The sequence below is a fragment of the Volvox carteri genome (genome assembly GCF_000143455.1).
Source record: "Volvox carteri f. nagariensis unplaced genomic scaffold VOLCAscaffold_7, whole genome shotgun sequence".
NCBI classification, from domain to species: domain Eukaryota; kingdom Viridiplantae; phylum Chlorophyta; class Chlorophyceae; order Chlamydomonadales; family Volvocaceae; genus Volvox; species Volvox carteri.
In genome coordinates, this window is record NW_003307550.1 from 1829154 (window position 1) to 1852789 (window position 23636).

The 23636-nt window shown below is 55.5% G+C and overlaps 3 protein-coding genes across 3 annotated transcripts; 1 reads left to right on the plus strand and 2 right to left on the minus strand.

Annotated features, from left to right (window-relative positions):
* Positions 1-124: 124 nt before the first annotated feature.
* VOLCADRAFT_73402 (uncharacterized protein) lies at positions 125-7764 on the plus strand. Its single transcript, XM_002947629.1, has 17 exons — positions 125-399; positions 461-636; positions 1075-1281; positions 1362-1485; positions 1969-2122; positions 2466-2517; positions 2717-2821; positions 3109-3201; positions 3696-3755; positions 4448-4591; positions 4887-4994; positions 5253-5346; positions 5828-5967; positions 6348-6503; positions 6759-6896; positions 7140-7196; positions 7352-7764. The coding sequence occupies exons 1-17, from the start codon at positions 216-218 to the stop codon at positions 7367-7369; spliced, it is 2010 nt and encodes a 669-aa protein (XP_002947675.1). The 5' UTR covers positions 125-215; the 3' UTR covers positions 7370-7764.
* Positions 7765-9005: 1241 nt separating this feature from the next.
* Positions 9006-14002, minus strand: VOLCADRAFT_109637 (uncharacterized protein). The gene is made up of 11 exons (XM_002947755.1): positions 13676-14002; positions 13231-13567; positions 13032-13153; positions 12510-12628; positions 12272-12392; positions 11634-11781; positions 11073-11200; positions 10690-10769; positions 10327-10399; positions 9899-10051; positions 9006-9185 (listed from the first exon to the last, which is right to left on the minus strand). Exons 1-11 carry the CDS (start codon positions 13898-13900, stop codon positions 9096-9098), a joined length of 1596 nt encoding a protein of 531 aa, XP_002947801.1. The 5' UTR covers positions 13901-14002; the 3' UTR covers positions 9006-9095.
* Positions 14003-14384: 382 nt separating this feature from the next.
* Positions 14385-22142, minus strand: VOLCADRAFT_103585 (uncharacterized protein; the record flags this gene model as incomplete). Its single annotated transcript, XM_002947756.1, has 10 exons — positions 14385-14645; positions 14784-15581; positions 15624-16133; positions 16947-17174; positions 17492-17596; positions 17705-17878; positions 18293-18428; positions 20545-20624; positions 20975-21138; positions 21893-22142. The coding sequence occupies 10 exons, from the start codon at positions 22140-22142 to the stop codon at positions 14595-14597; spliced, it is 2496 nt and encodes an 831-aa protein (XP_002947802.1). The 3' UTR covers positions 14385-14594.
* Between the last annotated feature and the right edge of the window lie 1494 nt (positions 22143-23636).

Consider the following 23636-nt stretch of genomic DNA (forward strand, 5'->3'; position numbering starts at 1 on the left):
TTCCCGTTAGCCATTGTCCTTGGTCCCGTTGCTGACTGACTGAAGCCGTACATGTACGGCTCTAAACCAATACGCGAATAGATTACCCCGCGAGGGATCTGGAGTACTTGTATCTTGATTACTGTTAATACAGTGTCTTGTACCAAAACTCTAGTGCTGAATCTTGGTGCAGGCTCTGCCCATTTGGCGTGCGTTGAACCGTGCGTTTGCGCAACATGCCCACATACAAGTACCTACATGAGTATGAGCCGGCAAGGCCGGCGACGGCTGACAAGCCGTCCGCTAGTCCTGTGTATCGCAGCGTGTATGTGAAGGATGGGTTTCCCACTGTCGAGTTTGCAACCCTGTTCGAAATGTTCGAGCAATCATGCATAAAGTACCCCAACAATCAGTGCCTTGGTGGGTAGCCAGCTTAAACTGCGACGCACACGATGAACCCTGAGCGAGCAACCTCCTGCAGGCAAGCGAGACAAGAATGAGAAGGGTGAGGCGGGCCCTTTCGTTTTTAAGACCTACGCCGAGGTGCACAAAGAGGTGGTGCAAGCGGCGTCAGCACTCCGTGCCTTGGGCGTTGAGCCTAGCCAGCGGGTCGGAGTATTCGGCGCCAACTGCCCAGAGTGGATGGTTGCAATGCAGGTATGCATGGCGGACGTTATCCGGCGAAGATAACCGTGCTTGTCGGATATCTTACTACCTTCTCCTGACAGACGGCAGCAGTCCCAAAGCTGCCGGAAACTCGCTTCTTCGCTGAGCGACATGCGCCCTTTGTGATCGTTCCATGGATTAAACGAAATTAATGTACACAACTAAACCGCATATTATGATGTCAAGATCTTGCCTTGTTATGGAGGTTCTCCATCGGATCGGTGTGGTAGCCCTTGGGGCAAATGAGAGTCAAAAACACATATTATTATAACACGATCATCTTTGGGACTCCAAATATATTTGAAGGCCAGCTGTGGCAGAAATCTTTGGGGCCTACTTCTCCGGCCTTGCACGGCGCACGACCGCTCCGACCCACATGGATCTCGCAAGGCACACGCGTACGCTTCCGCTGCATGGCTATGCTTGTAGGCCTGCAACCGTATGTCCTTGCAATGCGTCCCGCTGTACGACTCCCTGGGCGAGAACGCCGTCGAGTACATCATCAACCACAGCGAGTCTGTGGCTGCGTTCTGCTCTACTCAGAAGCTGCCGGCGCTGGTGAAGGCCCTGCCCAGGACGAAGGAGACGCTTAAGTCAGTCATTTACTGGGGGCCGGGCAAGGAGGATGCCATCAAGGTATGTCCCGCCTCCCGCTCAGGGTGACCCAATTGCACCACCATACACCAGCAACACAACCCCACGTGCGCATTCCACAGGCTGCCACGGACATTGGCTACAAGGTGCTCTCGTTCAGCGAGCTTTTGGCGCTTGGGGCTGAGAAGCCAGCGGAACCGGTCCCTCCCAAGCCGGAGGAGCTTTGCACAATCATGTACACCTCGGGTGCGCGGGGGACAGGTCGTGGCCGAAGGAAACGGCATGGCGGAGGGATTGCGGGGTACCACGAAAAGCTAAGGCATGCGAACATAACCTGACCCAGATGGACATGATCCGGGACCGACCCGAAACAGTACAGGACAAGGACTGTCATCTGTCTCTTTCATCATGTCTTGAGCGTCCAAAGCACAGGCACGCAGTTGCTCTTCGCCGGGGCTTGGTGCGGCCAGGTGCTTCACAGCTGAGCCACGTCAGAAAACAGCTGCGGTTGGTATCAAACAGCTGAATACCCATCGGCTAGGTATCGCCGCAGGATTGCTGGGGGAGTATCTCTTGCTGTGCCAGGGCCTGGTGGCATGGCGGGTGCTATGGATGGGTGGGGAACGCGACCTGTTGGGTTTCATGTTCGCCTGGCCAAGGGATATGCCGTTTCCCTTTCTTGGCGTCCTTTGTCTATTTGTGGCCATGTTCCGCTGGGCATCCTTGCAGGCACCACCGGCGCGCCCAAGGGCGTCATGCTGACACATGCGGCTGTTGTGGCCGCGGTGAACACCGCCGGGTCTTACTGCAAATTCAACAACGTTTACCTGAACGATACGGACCGGATGCTGTCCTACCTGCCGCTGGCGCACATTTTCGACCGGTGAGCCTTGACCCGTGGTTGGTTGGGCCGCTTGCCGACCTGTCGTGCGAACACGCGAACGAATTGCATCAGGCGCTGGGAAGGCGGATTGTGATTACGTTACGGCATGGCTAAACTCAATTCCTGGCCCTTTCCCCATGTAGCTATCTACACTAGGAGCCCTGGCGCCCTTGTGAGGGTTTGCTCACTGCCCACCTGTGCTCACCGTTGATTAGACTCCCGAAGTGCTCAAACTTGCTGGTTGTGGGGACTGGACACTGCCTCCCCGTTACGGTGTAAGACATTCTTCAGCATGTAGGGTACCAGCTTTTCCGGTCGTTTCTTGTGCGGTTTGGCTGCGCAGGGTGAACGAGGAGTGGTTCCTATCCATGGGCGCTGCCATTGGCTACTGGCAGGTGGGTGGGCCTTTGGCAACGTGCTGGGGTTGGTCTGGTTGAAGGCATGGTTCATGGGCTCGAGGGTACGTATTTCTTTCGTCGGGTTGTGCGGGGGAGTATATCCTGGATTGGACGTTTGTTGTACGTGACTCTGTAATGCGTCTGCATCGTGGATATTTGTCTTATGGGGCGGCACACGTGATAATGATAACCGCAGGGTGACGTGACGAAGCTGGTGGACGACGTGGCGGCACTTCAGCCGTCGCTGTTCATCGGTGTACCGCGCGTGTTTGACCGCATCTACACGGGCATCATGTCTCAGGTGCGAGGAGGAAGGCCAAGAACTAGTCCTGCTGGCGGCTTAGCAGGAAGAGGGGTTATTTTCATGAAAATAATTTTGTTTAGCAAACTTGCAGGTCTATCTACCTGGGAACATCATGTACGCAAGCGCGTGCCGTGTCTCTTCCTACCCATGCGTCTGCGCCGTTGCCCAGGACTTGCCGTTCCCCAAGGACACTAGTTTCCAGCGGAATACGGAAGCCAGATGTCTGCGAAAAGTCCTGCTACGCGTCTTGTGCTGTAAATGTGCAACTGCCTTCGTTGCTGCAGATCAACAACGCTAGCTTCTTGAAGCGCTCCCTGTTCAACTGGGGCTTCAGCCGCAAGCTGTACTTCCTGCGTCAGGGCTACTCGCACACCAAGGTGAGCAGCTCCCTCTGCGGCCCCCGCTGTGTCGTGGCCGTGCGCTCTGCGTCACCAGGACGAAGCGCGTCACACGTGGTGTTCAGCTGCCATGACATGACCTGTCATGACATGCGTGCAGGGGTCTCCAGGAAGTCGCACCTATTGTCGTCGGCGCGGTTGGCCTCGCAGCCTCACAGCTCTAGGCTAGTCTGTTTAATTTGCGCTGGGGCCCCAGTGGCGGTGTATTCCTTTGACTGTGTTTGCCACTGCTCCATACCTATCCACGTATAGAGTTTTGCCACTGCTCCATACCTATCCACGTATAGAGTTTTGCCACTGCTCCATACCTATCCACGTATAGAGTTTTGCCACTGCTCCATACCTATCCACGTATAGAGTTTTGCCACTGCTCCATACCTACCCACGTATAGAATTGCCTACCTGAATTCTTTTTATAGACGCAACCGAGCACGACGTTGACGTGACACGCGAAACGTGCCCTGGAACTGCAGGCTGCGCCTTTCTTCGACAAGCTGATCTTCAGCAAGGTTGCAGCGCGGTTTGGTGGCAAGGTGCGGGACCGCCGTTGGTCATCTCACTGACCACCTGCATCTCGCGTCCCAACTGGTTTGTTTTTTTGTAGCGTGCCATCCCTGTTCTGTCCTCGCCAAACCCCATCGCCTGCGTGCATATATCCGTTAGGAGGGGACCCAACACCTGATGGATCCAGAGGTCGTTGCGAGTTGTCAGCGAGGGCCTGCAGTGCACGACGGGCTGGGCAAGGAGTGGCCAAAAAGCACAGTTATAAGTTATTCTTCAAACCAATGAAAAAAACAATTTGTGCAATAGCGGTGCAGCGCCAATAGGGGCCCATTAAGCCGGTTACTATGCAATTTAATCGTGGACTGATTCTCCGTAAGGGTTCCTTTTCGTCGTCCTGTACCTAGTGCCCTCCATTGGGGCCTTCCGAGGCGTCCGCCGCTGGCACTTACCACCCGCTTCGTACGCTTTGTGAAAAGCTTCAGTTGACAGCGACTTGTTGTGCGCGAGCTTTGTGCTCCTATCCTGGTGCAGCTGCACATGTTGCCACTTCTTTCAGCCAACTTGCCACCCTTTCGGCATACAAATTGTCACCTTGTCGTCAAAATCATCATCTGACCCTCTCTTTCACATCGCACGTTCCGTCTGTTCGCAATAACGGGAACGTGAGTAGTCTGTAATGCACTAACTTATCCCTATTCCCTCTCGCGGCATTGCCGTACAGGTGAAGGCTGTGGTCAGCGGTGGCGCCCCCCTGGCCCCCCACGTGGAGGACTTCCTCCGCGTCATCATGTGCGCGCCGGTGGTGCAGGGCTACGGTCTTACCGAGACTAACGCCGCGTCCTTCATTGCTGCAGCGGACGTCATGGTGCGTCCGGCGTGCTTTGGCAAGCCTCCTCCTTCCGCCTCCTCCTCCCGTCTTCCTTCCACCCGCTCGCAAGTCGAAAACACGGGGGGAGGCACGGGTCGTAAAGTAGCGGTCCTGTGGCGAAGCCCTCACAAGTCGTGGGAACCTCACGGCGCGCCTGCCGGCACGAGCTGTCTCCGGGCCTGTATACCTGTGAATGGCTTACGGAAGTACACCTGCATCATGCACGTGTTTCTGAACCGCATTCGAAGAAAAAAGCCCTGCTGAATCCATGCACTCCGACCGCGACCTGCAGGAGCACGCCGCAACGGTGGGGCCGCCCACCCCCTTGACGGAGTTCCGTCTGGAATCGGTACCCGACATGAAGTGCGATGCGCTGGACCCCAAGCTACCCAAGGGCGAGGTGAGTGCCTGTGCGCTGGCTTCCGATCCTCAAAAAGTCGGGCTCGAGTCCAGATACGACGGACCTGGCAAGCAAAGTCCTTTAGTAAATGTCGTGCAATGGATTTGACTGGATCACCATCGCTGCGCGCACCCGAATACTAGATGGTTCACCAGACGCGACTGTGTCCATGGGCCTTTACTCGGGGCTTGGGCGACATCCTTTGACACCGCCTGGGCGCTGTGTCCCGCTATGCGTCTTGCCGTTTGTCGACTTCAGGTCCTCATCCGTGGCGCTGCCAATTTCACCGGCTACTACAAGGCCCAAGACAAGACGGACGAGGTGGTCGAGAGCGACGGCTGGTTCCACACCGGTGAGGGGTGGGCCCTAGGCATTTGTGAAATCCTTTGGGTTTCTCGGATGGCGGGGCTAATGTGCCCACTTGGCACACGACCGGTCATATGGCTTCGGTCGGGGCTGCTGGGTAGCCCCCTGCTTATTTCTAAAGCACGTGGGAGAACTGCGCGCCTGCGACTGTGGCTCTGCACAGCAGCACTTGGGCCCTGGCGTGTCACGCAACCTCCTCATCGCTGTGGCTTCTTATTTATCGACGGCTAGATTCGCCAAACAGGATCTGCTTGGCTTTTTGTCGTAATAACAAATTTGGACGGCGTATTGTGGGCGGCTGGCGAGTCTTTTCCTGGCATATGAAGTGTTAGAACGCGAGCTGGAAGCCTTGCCTGTCAGGAGAGGCGCACAGAAGGAATGCATTAACAAGTTAGTAGATCAGGTCGGATTGTTTTGGTGCTGTCCGCAACAAACAGAAGGTAAATTAATGGGTCTTACGTTGCCAGGCGACATCGCCGTGATAACGCCCACGGGAGCTATCAAGATTGTGGACCGCAAGAAGAACATCTTCAAGCTGAGCCAGGGCGAGTACGTGGCGGTAGAGGCGCTCGAGTCGACCTACAAGAAGGCCACCGTGGTGGAGCAGGTATGGCCTGCGGATGGGGGAAAGGGGGGTGCATTGCGCCTGGAGTGGGTAGTGCTGGGGTGTGGTGTCGTTCCGCTTTGGGGGAAGGGGCGCACGCGGAGGGGAAATGCCGACCTACGTGTTTGGCTTTGCGTCGCTCCCTGTCACGCTCTTCACACAGGTTGTAGACTGCAACTTGCCAACGTGCTGATATGGCAATGCCTCATAGTACTTAATTTCGTTCGCTGAAGGTAATGCCATCTCACGCGCAAAGCAAATGGCCACATTCCACCCGCAACAGTTCCTTCTGTTCTTGTGCGTCATGTAGTCGCGTGGAAGATGGCTTTGCTAAGAAGCTCATGCCTCATGCATCTCAATATGCCTGTCGACTTGTCGCGTAGGTCTGGGTGTATGGCAACAGCTTTGAGAACTGCCTCGTGGCTGTAGTGGTTCCTAACAAGGCTGTCATCACGGCCTGGGCCAAGGAGGCCGGCGTGTCGGGCGGGTACGAGGAGGGACTTCTGGAGGATCCGCGTGTCAACCAGTACATCCTCTCGGTATGTGGTAACTTTGGCCGTTATGCAACACCCCAGTGGTTGCTGCGCGCACCCTTTCCGAAATGATTTTAGACCTCGCTGCGCGCACGAGTGACCAGGGCCAGGTATATCCGCAATTCGTGTATCGAACGGATTGTGTGTAGCGCGAATCCCGACTCTTATATGAACCATAGCTTATCATCTGAAGTGCACGTGCGCGGATTGTCGGGTTCCCTGGTTCAAGCAGGTTGCCTGGGTTGATGGGAACATTTGCAGGAGCTGGTCCGCGTTGGAAAGGAGGACAAGCTGAAGGGTTACGAAATCATCAAGGCGGTCCATTTGGATCACGTGCAGTTCAGCGTTGAGGAAGACCTCATGACGCCCAGCTTCAAGCTGCGCCGGCCGCAGTTGCAGGTGAAGTTGCAGTTCTTGGGAGTAGCATTGAAGTTGTGGCGAGTGGTGCTGCGGGGGCTGCTGCATGTATTGGGTGCGGAAGTGGGTGCAGTACATTGGCATTAGTCCGGCAGCATTTATGGCGTAGGTGGGGTGAGCAAGGTTCGAGATGTTCGGATTCCTTGGGAAAGGACGGGCAGGCAAAACGTGATCGACATCTGTTTATGACAACGGCCCTTACTACGATTTTTGTATCGTGCGCAGGCGAAATACCAGAAAGTGATCGACGCCATGTACACGGACATCAAGAAGAAGGAGGCGGTAAGATTACAGCGTGAGGCAACTTTAATAATGGCGGTGGCTAGGAAAGGCAGAAGGTGCTTGTCCTGTGCACGGAATACATCTTCGACTACGGAGACGCTTTGGTCTTGATGTATTTGTTCCTCTCTGTCGATTGCCTGCTATTTGGTCCACAGGAGAAGACGCGCGAGTAATTGTGTTAAGCAAATGGAGCTTGTCATCCGGGCTTGGCAATTTGCGGATAAAGGACCGGTGAAAGCGCATATGTATGTACGCTCGGAGCTGAGATAAGCGGGGCTGTGGAGGGGAAGGTTTCATAGAAGACACTCTGCTCGAAGGCACACTCTTACGGGCATTTGTTTTGGCACCGGCTGGCAATGCCGTGGTGAGCATTGAATGGGAGGTTCAGTGGATATAGCCGTTGACCCGACCTGCTGATGAGGATTGCGATTGTATATAACTTGCCCTACAAACTGAAGTCGGATGGGGTGAATGGATTAGGGTGCCCCTCCAGCAGGGGAGAGTAGGGAATTGCCTCGGGAAGGAGGCTACTGGTGAAGCTTAACCACCCTGTAACATCAACTTGCCTAATTCGTTACTTTTCCTATCGAAGTCTTATTATCTCAGGGCTGAACGATGCGTATAGGAATGGTCGACGTTGTGGACGAGGACGTAGGAAGAGAAGTTGTCAGGTGTATAGGAATGTGACATAAAACGCGAATCCGTGCCAGTTCTGTAAATTTATGTCACTCCTTTAACTTAATTGCATGGTGCGTGTACAGGTAAAGATGATATAGACGTGATATACGCATAGCATGAGAAAATGTTATATGAGAAAATGTTATGACAATAGAATGCAAGTCAACACAGCAATATCCATGAAATCTCATCCTGCTTCAACTTTATTATAACCCGTCCCACACAGTTAAGCTGGAAAAACGAACCGACAAATACGTCCGCACAACATATCGAAGTTTACCACAGGAGTCAATGACAGGAGTACACGCATGGGAAAGTGAACCAACGATTTTCCTCACAACGTCCACGTTGCGAAATCCTTTCGCACACCACAAGACTAGGCACACCGCAAGGTGACAGGATTCGAACCACTGTTTAGCAGGCAGACAGCTAACTGGGAAGCCCGACATCGCGTACAAAAAGCCCACGCCAGTGTAAACATATGCATTCTGTCATACAGCCACCCAAACCAACAACCGCCTCCCTAAACCAGGTCACTTAGCGTCAACAGCTGGTCGCCGCCCTCGAGACCTGTGTCGTACGACATTCACACGGAAGCGACTTTTGAACAACACACAAAGATACCCACACCTAGCAATCATATACCGATGAAGCCTCCACATAACCTTCCATCTCCAGCATCGCCACTCCTCAAATGAATCGGGATAACCGGGCAACTCGCTGCGTGACCGACACACCCCTAAGCACGAGCCAGGCGGCTGTCATGTGTACCTGACCATTTTGCACGTCAGCGCCACCAGGAGCCGTGGACTCCGGGCGCTCGTCTCCAGCACGTCGTGCCAAGCTCTTCAGGCCACCCAGTAAAAACCTCAGCACACGCCTTTACACATTGTCTTGAAGTACCGCATCAAGTGAAAATCAAATGCGATACGCCCCGAGGCCCGTGTTGCGATGTGCTGCGAATGCGGCCCTCCGTGTGGCGAACGAAGTCACCACGTATGGTCAAATCCCACAGGAAACATAGAAAACCGCATTCTCGAGCTCGCCCCAGCCTGGGGAACCTGATGTGAGACGTTCAACCACCCACACCAGCTCAAAGGTCCCACATCCTGGCTGCTACCAGGAATGCAAATCAAGGAAGGACCTACGTAATGCCAACATGCAAGCTGCCCACAAGTGATGATAGCACGTGCTAGGCACGCATTCGCCAGCCGCCGACAGTTACAGTTGTTCAGGCTGCAGACCTGCCTGTGAAGGGGAGTTGCCTGCTGGGGCTCCCACCGCGTTCATGCCGGTAGACTCCCGTGTTGCCTACAGTGCATTGAATGGATGGTAGGCAAACATGGCAGAGGGGATCATGCAAGGGCCATCGGGGCTAGCTGGGCAGACCGGATTAGCTTTCCGACCCAGCATACTGTTATATGTTCAAGTCATTTAGCCTTGAAGCCCCCTTTACAATAACACACGCTCGGGCAGGATATGCATGCGGCCGGTCTACCCATGTGTCTTTGGCGCTGACACAACAATTGGAAACGAGCGGGCACGCCTTTCCAAAGACTGCGTCATCTGGAGACTGGTGTGGCGACGCTACCACATTTCCATGGAAAGGTTGAAGGTGCTAACTCCAATACTTAAGGTAGACCCCCGACATTTTTGGGGATTATAGCGAGCCTCCAAGATGAGCACTCGCTGTCACAATTGGTGGACCGAAACTTGCGAACTTAATTTGCGGTTCCAATTTCTGTACCAATTGTCTGTATGGATGTTCAGGTGAGCGTATGAGATGAGGTGCTAGAATGCCAGAACCCCCCGCGAAGGCTGGACATAATTAAGTGATTACGTGGCGGTGGTGGTGAAGGGCGTCTGTTACGCGGTTTTGAAAAGTCGAGCAGCTGAACTCTTAACAGCTGTGCACATCACTGCAAACATTGCATTTGTAAATGTAAACGTAAACGCAGCTTAGCCAAGCCTAGGCGTCTGCCAGCAAGACCCCCTGTTGCCATCACTCCGCCCCTTCTGCTCACCTGCAGCAGCTCTCGCAGCATGACCTCCATATCCTCTAGCTCCTTCACAATCTCCCCAAACGACGGTCGATCCGCGGGATTGTGCGCAATGCAGCGCTTACCGAGGTACTCCAAGTGCGGGAAGCAGTCCGGCGGCCATTGCGGCCGGAGACCCTACAGGGTGCGAATGCAGACGGTGCCGCCAGCATGCGTAAAGTAAGTATACTGAACACCCGAACCGGTGCTCCACGAGAAGATCGGTTCGTTTAGAGGCAAGCCTCCTCTGACAGCGTCACTAGCACCCGCAGCAGGCCGCATGACTCCTGTCCACGCTCCCTGTTCATTGGGAGAGCACTGAGGGCACCTAGACCAAATCCTAGAGTCCCCACGGCGACAGCATATTGCCGTTGCCGATCTTGCTTCACGCCTCGCACATAAGCAATTCATACCTGCGAGACCGACTGGATGACCTCTCCCTGCGTCATATTCTCGTACGGCTTCTTACCCGTGACCATCTCCCACCTGTTTATGGAAGAGAACCCAAAAATGGCCCATTAGCGCAGGCAATCGCCACAATCACGTCCACTTAGACCTTTACACCAAGCAGTCACACAGCTCAGTGCACTGATCCGTGCCATGTACCATGCTCAGTAAGGTAAAAATTGCAGTACCACCTAATCGCGAAGTCTCGCACAGAGTGCCGAACACTAAGAATGGTTGGGCGTGGAAGTACCGGCACGAGCCTGAGGGTAGCCTGGCATGGGACATGGCTGCGGCTCTTACAACGACCTAGGTCTAGACATCCGACTCACAGTAACATCCCGAAGGCGAAGACGTCAGTGGCCTTCGACATGGTGCCGGAGAAGTGCTCAGGCGCCATGTAGCGCAGAGTCTGCAGGGCAGCCCCGGCAAAGGCAGGATGAGGGCTTTGCCTGGCACGAACTTGACGCATACCTTGTGCTATGTGAGCATCTTCGACAAGGGTCAAGCTGGACGCTGCTCGCCTACAGCTGCTTAACCACCCACATTATAAACCCACGTTATCTCCACCCCTACATTCTCGACCAATACTTGCTCACCCAGCTATCTGCATTCCAATTTTAATTTACTTCCATAGCGCTTCACGTGCTGGAGGAGACACTCTTAACAATTCCGTATCCCCACGACAGGTCATAGTCATGCCATTCCAACTTACCCCCCACGTATTCGTCGCGATGGGCCCATGCGCCACATGCGAGAGTCCGAAGTCCGCCAATTTGGCAATAAAGCCACGGCGGTCCACACGGGCAGACGTTAGGAGCACATTTCCAGGCTTCAAGTCGCCTGCCAGACAGGGAAAGGGGCCTTACGCTGAAGTGCTGAATCAGGCCAGTACTGAGTAGGCCAGTGCTGGGTATGCGGAGGTGTCATAACTTACGGCCTTACAGCCTGGAATGAAATCACCTACGTTGGCAGAGCAGGGCTCACAGCTGATCTGAGGATGGAACTTCTACGTGGCCCTTGCAAACCCAGGACCAAATTTCCCAGAGCGAAAAACGGAGGCACTAATGCACCTTGCATTGAAAAACTTATTGGTGGACGATGGCCTTGAACTTGCAGAGGAATACAAGCCATTATCGCACTTAGAGTGCAAACCGTTTGGTTCAGTTCAGCACACAAGTCGGCATGCCCGAATGAGGCTTAGCGCCAAGGGAGCCCGGTGAGCCTGCTTTCACCACAAGCTGGCATCTAACCCATATGCATATGCCAACCTTACCGTGAAGAACGTTGCTGCTGTGCAGGTGCTGCATGCCCAGGGCAATCTCACGCGCCGTCCGGAACAAGGCGCGGGCGGCAATGCGCTTGTTCCATCGAGGGCTTTCCCGAAAGACTTGCCGCTTATAAATTGCCTCCTGCAACGTACCCTGCTCACATGGTTTGAAGCCCGGGGCAGGAGCGCCGGCCAACGTCATCGACAACCCGCTGCAACGGCAAAAACTAGCGTCGCATCTCTTGCGACGGTTCGTGCTGTGGGGCTTGCTCAAGAACAAATGGGAGATGCAGGTGGCTGTTCCAGAGAAATGCACCCCCCCCTAGATCACCATGCTCCTGGTCATGCTCTTGTTGAACGAGGGAAGCAGCTTTCGGTGTCTCGATTTGCATCCGATGATAGGGGGTCATCATTTCCGGCCCCGATCATGCACGCGGCACCATGAGCCTAGCCCAACAAACGCTTGACCAAACGCTTGACCAACAAACGCTTGACCACGCCAGACTTATGCCTCTAAGCAACAGGACGCCCAATAGCTAGGATACCACACGCAAGGCCGAATACCAAAGTATGCCAGCCTTCTGTCATGCCCCCAGCTGCTCAATCGCGCACGTCGCAACGTTCCACGCATGTAAAAGACCCACCCTGTCCGCGTACTCCATGATGACAACGGCAACGTATTGGCCCGGTTTGACCTGCAACTGTAGCAGGATGTTGGAGACGGAAATCGTGCCGCCTCCCGCTTTGTGCCGTGGGTCGCCAAACCTGCAATCAAATTTTGGTGGCATGCATTCCGTCGAATTCGTCCAATGGAAGTGCAGTTGGCCCACTTTCTACAAGTACCCTCTCCAGTCGGTAACCTCTCTGTCCAACGCTACCCACCCGTCGCCACTGACGAAACGCATGCTGTCGCCGCTTAACCGTCGTGCGTCGTCCGTGGCCGAACCGTGGATGGCATCAAGCGAATCGTCGTCCATGAGCGCGCACCGCGTAGTGTACGTCTAAGGAGGGAGCCAGGCAAAATACATGGGAAGGACACGCCGGATGGCAGCAGAAACCCGGGTCATCGAAACGGGAAACACCGATATTGCTCAGTTCACGAAGGTAGGAACCCATATGGCGCAGGTTGGACACGCACCTTAAGATTAAGGTGGGAGACCAAGGACTCAATAGGGCATGTTAGATGCCTAAAAAAGGAAAATACGGCTGTACCGCACAACTTCGCAAAGTGCGCACGACGCCTTTACAAGGGTGCACACAGGTCGGATGCCGCAGCGTACGTTTATGTAACGTAGTGGTAGCATGCATGTGCGTAATCGACACGGGGTAGCTACAAGCGATCAATGAAAGGCCTTGGTGCAGCAGCACGTACCACCTGTTGCCCAAACACGCGCGTTCTCGTACCTGGATGACATTGGGATGAGACAACAGCTGTCCAAGCAGGGACTCGCGAAGCGTCACACTGTTTGAGTTCAGACTGTCCGAGACGACAAACTTTATAGCGACTTTGGCACCCTGCCACAGTCCTGCAAGTTGACGAAGACCTCCAATGTTTGCACATTGAAAATAAATATTCGCAAGACAAGATACCGTTAGAACGCACCCTTGAATACCGCGGCAAAGGAACCGTTCCCAATGAATGCCAAGTCCTTGATGTCCCCCACCAACTCCTCTGGTTTGCAAAGCTGAATGTTCGATTGGCAAAGTGTTTGCTCGCTGGTCAGCTTCAAACTGTGTGTATAGCAGCCCGGCTGTGGCAGGGGAACCGGAGCCCGGCCAGGGCCGGGTTTCCCGTCTTCGGGTGCTGGTCGTGTCTCCTCCTCCTCAGTCGACTCTTCCACAGGCTCTGAAGATGGAGCCTGTTCAGCAGCTGGTGCTGGATTGCTGGTTCCGCTCCCGGCGCCTTGAGCAGGCGCAGCGGCCTTGTCCTCAGATGCTTCCTAAAAACAGCGGTAGGCACGTGCACACAATAATTCGCAACTTCTATTGTGGATAGCCAATAAAAAATTGGAGACACTGAAGCGTATAATCCTTCTCTCCGGCCGCACCTGAGTGCTCCTGGTAAAGCTGGAGTTGCTCAACTTCTTGCTTATAGAGCCCGTAAGTGCTCCGCTTGCCCCGGGACCAAGCACGTTAACCTCTGCTGCTTCCGGCTGCTTTGGCGAGGGTTGCGCCACAGCGACAGGCTCTGGCTCGCTCCCTTTCACAATGGTCCGCCCTCCCGAGGCCGAATGCTTCAGACCACCTCCACCGAAGCATGAAAACAGTGGCATTTTCAGGACAGCGACGAAAATACCGCTGCGTGAGTCAAGCTAGCCACCACCGTCCATTTCGTGAAACAGCATAACAGCTAGGAACAAGGTTTGCCGTATGCGCCCTAGGCCGTAAGGGTTATGCCTGGATTCATATAAGCGCAGAATCTTTGTCCTTCAGTTCGAAAACACTATTCTGCCATGGTCTTCGTACAACACGGCAACCATGATTATCAAAACGGGGACATTGTTCCCAATGGAAAAAGGCTTGCCAACACGCTTGTTTTAGTCTGATTCAATTGAAAACCTGCCAGTCTGCGGCCCATGGGGACGAAACACCATCGGCCCATGGGCATACTGTCACAAGTAGTGCAAAGCTCTCGTTCACATCTACTCGAAGACTTCGTTTGCGAAGCTTAAAGTCAGGAATAGTCAACGCCGTACATTGTACAGCTCTATCATTATTGTGTTGCAGCTTTTGTTGAGGAGCGCCAGGCACGTGTTGGCGAGGACGCAATCTACATTTGTAAAGCTGCCTTAATGTGTATTGCCCATGACGTTTGCAAGCAGCCTAGTCCCCATACTCGGGCGTGTGATGATACCGCTCCTCCTCTCAAAGGGAGCAAAGTGCCCAATACCGACAGCCCGCTCTGGGCCACTTCAATTCCTCCATGGAGCCCCAAAACAAACTATGTGACCCTCAGCTGCGAAGCCCTTACAGCCGCGGCCCACCCAGTGCACCCTGAGCTTCCTTGCTGAGCCGCCACTGCAGGCGCGCACACGACGCCAGCAGCGCAGCCACCTGCTGCTCACTCAGTAAGGAAGCCAGGCAAACCACCCTCTCCTCCGTAGCCCTCCGGAAACGGACGCCGGGCCGAAAGCCCAGCGCAGCAAAAGCACGCACCATTGTCAACAGCTCAGAATCAGACGCCCAGGCCACATCCAGTGCCGCGCGCCTCTCCAGCTGCCGCATTACCACTGCGCTGGGCCGGCTGGACAGGCATGCTAACGCCCATATCGCCACGCACACATTCCGTGCCGACCTCTCCGACCCCGGGACAGTCCCCTCCGCCTTTTTAACCCCGTCCTTCCCAAACATGCCATCAGTAGAATCCGTCGCAGCATCCACCGCAACAGCAGCGCTGGGCCCGGCAGTCACGGCGAAGAGCGCCTTGCGGAACAGCTTGTTCCTCCCTCCCGCATCCTTCTGCGTCCCCAAAACCGCAGTAGCGGGGAAAACACCCACAGCAGGAGAAGCCTTGGCTGCCGCCATGTCGCACTCAGCTGCCTTAAGCGCTAGCTCTCCCGCGATATCATCCGAAACCCAGCAACGCAGACGCGCCAATGACCAAAGAAGCATGCGCGCACACTGAGGATTGACGCCGCCGACTCCCTGCTCAGCCTGCTTTCCCATGCCATACCCACCGTCGCCACCGCCGGGCCCCAGGCCCTCATGCCGCTCCGACCCGGCCGGCGCCCCAACACTGCCATTTCCTCGCGCACGATGCGCCTGTTCAACAGCAGCATCCACAGCAGCCCCGGCATGCCAGTCGGCAGCCATGCCCGCCAAGGCGGTCGTCACAATCCTGGCAGTCCAGCCCGATACTATCGCATCAGGCCGCAGCCCCATGCGCGCCATGGCCTGCAGCGCCATCGCCAGCGCCGCCGGGTCCATCAGGCCCTTCCCTGCCAGCCACTCCAGCTGTTCCAACACAGCGGACGTCCAGCTCACCGGCACACGCACCTGCCACGCCTCCACACACCAAAGTAGGCTGGCCAACGTTCGGCCCGTTGCCTGGATCCGGCTGGGGCTCCGCTGAGTGCCGCTATGCGGCGACGAGCCATCGCCTGCGCCAGGGGCCGCCAACAGAGGAGGCGGCGGAAGAAAGGTATGCTGATGCTGTTGCTGCCGCAGCATGGCCTGACTGGTTAGCTCCAGTACGGCAGCTAGCCACCGGTCGGGTGGCTGTAGTCGCAGCTTCGCGGAGGCCATGGCTGTACCCACCAGCTCCTCGGTCCGCATGGCAGGCAGAGCGGCCTGCGAGGCGAGCCAAAACTGCGCCTCCCATTCAGGTGGGGGTTGCAGACCCAGCACCGCAGCCGCCCAGGAGGTATTGGCAAGCTGCTGCGGGCTGTAGACATGCAGATGGCGCGAGGACGCCTGGAGCAGCCTCCGCCCCGCAGACTGCATCGCTTCCCGTGCAGCCAATAGAGGCTGCGGCTGCGGCGACGGCGGCGCCGCCGCCATAGCCGCCTGCGCGTTTCCCGAGGCGGTTCCGGGGCTGTCCCAGGCTGGAGGTGTGTGTACGTCGTGTATGTGGTCCGTGCCCGACGGCGGAGGCAGGGGAGAAAGGCGCATGTGCAGGCGGGCTATGGCCCACATGCCATTGGCCACATCCTGACCTCCGCACCCGCGCGCCGCGGAGCCGAGGCCGGATAGCAGGGGCAACAATACGCGCGCTCTGGGTGCGTCGTCTGCCGTAAAACCCAACTTGGCGAGGGCCCAGAGCGTGTTACAGAGGCCCTGATGCAAGGTATTATTATTCAGGTTATTGTTCAGGTCCGGCATTGTTAAGGTCGTACTGTGTACCGTGGTACGGCAACGGCAGACTAAAAATCGTATGTTATGGAACGTTAAGTTTGTCAAGGAAAGGCACCGGGGAATCGTCGCTATGATAGTCGACATGACCTGGCCTGCGCCTCGCTGCCAAGTTGGACATCGGAAATCAGAGAACGGAACGACACCGCGATGCTCTGTGAAGGATTAAATAACTACTCTGCGTGTGCGAAGGAGGAAAGCCGGATGCGGGTAGAGGTGTAGTGCGGTATCGCCTCAACCATGGGCCCGCTGGAGCCACATCGCGGGATGGGACCGCTGAGGAGGTGATGTAGGTCCTGTGCCGCGGACAGCCTCAGCACATACACCCAACCCTTACACCTCGCGGCTCAGTTCATTTTCACGAACAACACACACACACACACACACACACACACACACGCAAAGGAAAAAACACTGGGTCTAGCACACCGTGGGTCCACACCGCCATGACCCACACTCTTCACGCACCTGCATCGTAAACGCAGGTGCCTTCAACGCCGCGGCCTGTAGCGCAGCCATAATCCACGCGTCTCCGGGGTCGTACCCCAGGCGCGCGAAGGCCCATAACATATTAGCAATGTGCTGCGGGTCCGCGCGCAGCAGCTGACCTGCGGACGCGCCCAGCCACGCCCGCAACCAGCTCCGAGGTGGAGAGATCCCCAAGCTCGCCAGCGCGTACAACGAGTTAGACAGAGCCTACGTGGAAAGCGCCGCCGCAGGGCCCCGGCAAGTCCGCAACTCGCCGTCAAGGCCACACGCGATGGGGCTGCAACACGTAGACCTCTGGGAAGGGCCGATAGACAGCTCTGTGCCTGAAGGTATCCAAGATTTGTCGCCGCTAACCCGGCCTGTCCTTCACACCCCGATTCGCAGTTACCCACCCACCAGCACATGCGCGGCCGGGCCCCACTTAAGCCACGCACGGGAGGTCTGAGGCCTACAACGTTACACCTAGCGATGTGCACCTGCTTGAAGTGCTCACCTTGCTCACGCAATAGCAAATAGTGACGCACCTGCGGCCCAAAGCTTGACAGCTTCGGCAGGCTGGCGTTCAGGAGCGCCGCCACCAGCCGCTGTACCCCCGCCCCGTCGCCGCCAGGCACCCACGAAAGCCCAGACTCGCCCGCAGCACACGCCACCGCAGAAGATGACGACGCGGTCACCCGCCAAACATCAGCAGAAACGCTACTGTTGCTGCTGCTGTTGCTGCTAATGCTGCCGCCCACGGCACCGCCCCCGGCGGAAGAGCTTGAGACCGCCTCAAGCTCCTCCCCGGGCGACCTAGCCGCTGCCAGCTGTGCCACGGCGTACAGCAGGCTAGACACGTGTTGGGGCTCCAGGGAGGGTGCTACGTTGGGCACGAGCGCCAGCAACGCACGCAGCGCTGCCCAGGCACGGCGCTGCAGCAACGACGACGTCGCGGGGCTAGCACCCTGCCTGACGGCTGCAACTTCATCTCCTTCAGACAACCCAGCACGAGGCTTCCCTGCATTGCTGTTGGAAGCTATTGAACAGGCAGGTCCCACGATTGCCGCAGCCTTCTCCCGCGACGGCCACAGCAGCATAATGAGCCGAGCCGCGGCCCATGTCGCATTCGCCAGCACGCGTGCCGGCATCGGTGCTGCACCAGCCATTGGTGCCGTAGCGGACGTCTGGCCACCACCGATACGGTGCACCAGCGCTTCTAATAAAGCCACACACAGACCTTCAGGTGAGGTTTCGGGGCGCGGCTGCCCAGGGCCATGGCCACCTTGTCCCGGGGTTGAGGTCGTCAGGGCTCCGCTAAGTCCCCCAGGCGGCCCCAGCTGACTTACACTCGTTGCGCCGTTCAGAGTCATGGAACCCACAGACCCCGGAGGTGACCGCAACCCTCTCGACGACAACGGCGGCAGCGCCTGACCCACATCGGTTAGAGGCAGAGCGCGCGGTGCGGGCCCGAACCGTGATCCGCTGAGTGTCGAGAGGGGAGGCTGAAGTGGCAGCGGCGGGGGCGGCAGGGTTGTTGCTGGTGCCGACAGTCGGGAAGGAGCAAGCGGAAGGGGAGGGTTTTGGAAACGAGAGTTTCCGATAGGGACTTGCACTCTGGCTTCTAAAGACGGCTGCTGCGGTTGCTGCGCCTGCTGTCGTTCCTGTCGTCGTTGTTCCGGGGACCCGGTGAGATCCGTCTTTGCTAGCCTGGTAAGCGCAGCTGAAAGGTGAATTTCGTTGAGGGATGCAGCACCGCCGTACTCGTGCGTGATGGTTGCCAGATCGGTCCATGTCCGGGCCCGGGAGATGAGGTGCGTGATATGCCGCGCGACAGAGGCGTTATGGATGGCTGAGGACGTAGGCAGCTGGCTTGGCTGCTGCGAAGAAATTTCTCTGAGGGTGGGAGAGCGGTTACCTGGAGGACTGGTAGGGCCAGAAACAACAAGCCGAGGTGCTCCTTTTGGGCCAGGAACCGCAGAGTCGAATGCCCTACCCGCCTGCCCTTCGACGAGCTTTGGCGCATCTTCCCTCTTGCGTACTTGTTTGGCTGGTTGAAAGCTCAGGTTTGTATTGCCTCGGGTCGCAGCACACTGCTGCCGATATAGGCGTGGACAAGCATCCTCGCCGCCGCGGCTGGGGCCAAGTTGGTGAAGCGCTGGAAGCCGTCCAGGAATCAATTTAGCGCCTTTCGAGTATTCAAAGTAAGGGCTGCCACAGATGAAAGACGTCCTGAAGGCACGCTCTCTGGAGGAAGCAGCATACCGGCTCAAACCTTCTCGAACCATAGCAACCTTTCGCCACGTGTGAAAGCATCATAATACCTTCTAACGTTTAGGCCATTTTTTAACCTTTACCACAATCACCTTGAAGAGCAGCGTTTAGCAATCCTCACATATGAACCGTGCAAAACCAGAGGGCACCTTGTCGTGCATGGAGAAATAGCACCCGAACGCATACACCTCAGTCTATGCGGATACTCCTTGCGACTCAGCCCCATACACCCTTTCAGCCAATGACCATTCTGGTAGCAGTCACGAATGAGTGGCCCAATTTTTGGTTGGCTAGTGACACTTAAAATTTATTTGAGGAACACTTTCATGATACAGTAACTTGATGTTTTTGAGGTCTTTAATACGCGTATTTCATTGATGTCATTTGCACCATGACCGGCTGCTGTTCGTCAATGTTTTACCACCGCCGTATAGTGATGCATGACTACAAAGTACAGAGATGACATAGAAGCATGAATCCGAGCTCTTAAATGTAGGAAAATACAGGTATCCGTCGAATTAGGCAAAGTCCGTTGCACCGCTGGAGGAAACTTAGCGTCCGCATACAACGCCCACTGCTGCACTCGCGCTTGCCATCTCACACCTCGCACATCGCGCAACCTCGCCGACTCCGTTCAAAGCAGCGAACCTGGCTAGCCATGGCGCGCAAATGGGTACAATCCCTGTACACGTCTGCACGCCCCTCCAAACGTTATGTCAAATTCAGCCCTGGGAACATATGACGCCAAACAACGAAACTTCCCTACACACCACGCATGCCCGTTTGCTACAAGCGCGAACGAAAACCCTAAAACCCTAAGTCCTGGCTCGCGACACATACGTGCATTGCTCTGGCTACTTTACTTGCCATGTTCACTCCATCGTACGGCCCCTTCTTCCTGTTCCTGACCCACGGCTTGCCCTTCGTCCCCACCCTCCACGAGGCTTACGAACCCCCCTTGGCCCTTGGCTTCCTCCCTGGCCCCTGCTGTGACTGTGTCTCCTGCCCCGGGCCCTTCCCCTTGCGCGTTGCCTTCCGCGCTCCTCAGCCAGCCATTCCACACCAGACCCAGAGGAGTCATCCAATCCACCTGCTGTTGCATCGCGGGCAGTTAGCTTCCCCAAAATGAGTGCATGTGTGTCCTCTGATATGCAGAACTTCTTGTCCTTCGTCCTCACAGGCACGTTGGCCATGATGAGGTCGTCGACCCGTGCTGCAGACAGAAGCATCCTGCCGTCTCGATAGAAATGAAGATGAGAACCATCAGCATGGTACAGCCATCGGCCCTTCACGATTCGGGTCCCGGGCTCGAACTCCTTCTGGTCACCGTCTTTCCACTACGCTGTCCACATCACCCGACTCTCCTCCGTCAGTGCCATCTGTCTCAATCTCTGCCAAGGTGTCATACTGCGGGTATTGTGGGGTGGAATGTTAGGCAAAGCACATTGGAGTGAGGCAAACATGTACTTCAGGCACTCGAAATTTCATGTCATTGCGTACTTGCAGGTCAATCCCTTCACTTAGGCGGCTGTGGCTTGGCAAGATTATTATCCTCCACTCCGGTGTACAGAACCCCACAACTGTTGCGTCACATGATTGTAGCTTCAACACAGCACACGTGTATGGTGGGAGGTTGCTGTAATCGGTATCCACAAGAAAAAGATCACGGCGATGTAGGCCGAGCAAAGGTGCTGAAACGCGTGCCTCACCTTGCGCCTCAAAACTCAATTGGATAGGTAACCCCCAAACCAACCTACCAGGTACTCTGGCCACTCCAGTCCTCGTATGCCACAGCTTGTACAGGTGCCATCCAAGCACGACATCGCTGGATGCTGGGCGGGGCATTGCTCGGGGGCCTTGCACAGTGCTGCCTCGTACAGTGAGCCAGCAGTGAGCGTAGCTGGTAACGCCCGGACACTGTCTGAATGGCGGCGAAGCCTTTTGATGCTTGGGTGGAGTGGCAGGAGCTGACGCTTGCTTTGCACAGCAGATACCAGCCCCTCATAGTTGATGCACCTTACACAAACGCATACACTGCGTTGCTTTTCCTGTATGGACACATATAAAATGTAGGAAACAGTGTCTACACCAACAAAAAATGCCAATGCATAAGCGCAAGCAAGCATGTTCGCGTGTAAGCCTGACATACCTTGAAGGGCTTAATCCACTGCGGTTTTGCACCCCAGAAAACACCGTATGACACAGGTTTAGGGTCGTCGTACTTCAGTGACCTGACATACTGCAAGTACAGCTGCTTGTAGCTCCGCTGGACGAACATGCACGGCAGGTATGACCGCACAGATGTGATGCACTGTTACCCTCACGTAGTCGTCGGCCCGTGGGCTGGCCTCGCTGTTCGCCAACCAGAAATTTCTAACAAAATGCAACGTTTCCTCGCTGGTACGGTCACAGCGTTGTACGGTCACAGCGTTGTACCAGCCAGTAGGGTTCATATGGCTGTGTGTGTGACCCACTGATGACTTCCTCGTGACGGCGGGCGTGCAGCCTAATTACGGTTTGTTTTAAGCCTAATCGCTTATTCACAGCGGAAACAAGCCGCCCTTTAATTACTGCTTGACCTGCACACGATGCCAACAGCCAGGAAGGATAGTGGCACATGGCTGAAGGACATGCAACCGCCGGTATTACATCAGTGGCCCGAGGTGCAATTATACCTGACACAGCAGTAGCAACGGCACTCCAGCCAAGCTTCAGGTCCTTGCGTTGGCCACCGGTCCGCCGAGTACAGTCTAGGTATTCACGGACTGAGGTCGCGATGGCTTCGTTGACCTCGACGGACTGAAACGCCTTTGGCAGCCGGTCTTTGTTTTTACTGTTGCAAATGCCCTTCAGCAATTGCGCTAGCTCGTTTGGAGTGAGGTCGGCTACCTGCTGTAAAATGTTTTTTACCCTCTGAGAGGACATTTATGTTACACTGCAGGTACGCGTTTTACTTGTGGAGCTGTAGGTACAATGCAGACTACGATACTTTGTATGAGCAAAACGCTCTTTATACAGTGAAACGCTTCGTTGCAGCATCTTAGGAAAATGCCGGCGAAGTGCGTAACGCCGGCGGTGGGGTAATTACGGGTAACGCCGGCGGTGGGCGAATTTGTAATGCCTAATGCGCCGCAGCGCACTTCTTTTGGCTTTTATTAACTATGAATTGCTTGAAGGTCGCGCATTTGCAGGATTCTGCCCGTGGGCGGGCCCAGTCTCGGGTATGTGAGATGAAAGCGCGTACTTTTGGACGTTGTTAGTCTGCCATCGGCAAACCTGTGACACTTAAGAAGCTATTATAAGTTTAAGGTACTTGTTTGCTCATTCATGAATGCGCTGCAGGCTTGTGTGGCAATGTCTCAGGGAAGCCCTCGCGAGCTGTTGTATCCGCATTCCAGAGTACGAAGTCTAGGCAACATGCATGACCCTGTTATATTGAGCGATGCCCTTGTTTTATAAATTGTTTCGTGGAACGGCAGCCTCTGGCAAGAGCAACGCACTCGGTATGCTGTTACAGCGGAATGCGCGGGCGCGATGGAACACACAGGATGTACGTTCCAATACGTCCCTATACGTTCACACATTATGGGTTCCCACTCCATGGCTCCAAGCCGTAAGCAATTGTTTGCTTCAAATTATGTTACAAATAGCGGGTTTTGGTAAGCGTTGTCCAGTAAGCGTACTTGTGCGCGTACTTCGGCATAAGCATGGACGTGGTTAGTCTGCCGTCGGCAAACCTACGTCACGTTTTCACACGCGTTGTGGCACCCAATAAGCTATTATAGATATAAGGGACCTGTTTGCTCATTTATATCAGCGCCGCGGGCTTGCGTAGCATTGTCGCAGTGGAGCCCTCGCGAGCTGTTGTATCCGCATTCCAGCGTACGAAGTCTACGCAAGATGCATGACCCTGCTCTATTGAGCGATGCCCAAAACATTATTCATGTTTACTGGAACGTTAGCCTCTGGCAAGAGCAACGCACTCGGTATGCTGTTACCGCCAGGAATGCGCGGGCGTGATGGAATACGTTGTTCCTACGATCCAATACGTCCCTATACGTTCACACATTATGGGTTCCCACTCCATGGCTCCAAGCCGTAAGCAATTGTTTGCTTCAAATTATGTTACAAATAGCGGGTTTTGGTAAGCGTTGTCCAGTAAGCGTACTTGTGCGCGTACTTCGGCAAAGCATGGACGTGGTTAGTCTGCCGTCGGCAAACCTACGTCACGTTTTCACACGCGTTGTGGCACCCAATAAGCTACTATAGATATAAGGGACCTGTGTGCTCATTCGTAAGAGCGCCGCGGGCTTGTGTAGCATTGTCGCAGGGGAGCCCTCGCGAGCTGTTGTATCCGCATTCCAGCGTACGAAGTCTACGCAAGATGCATGACCCGGACCTGTTTAACAATGACCATTT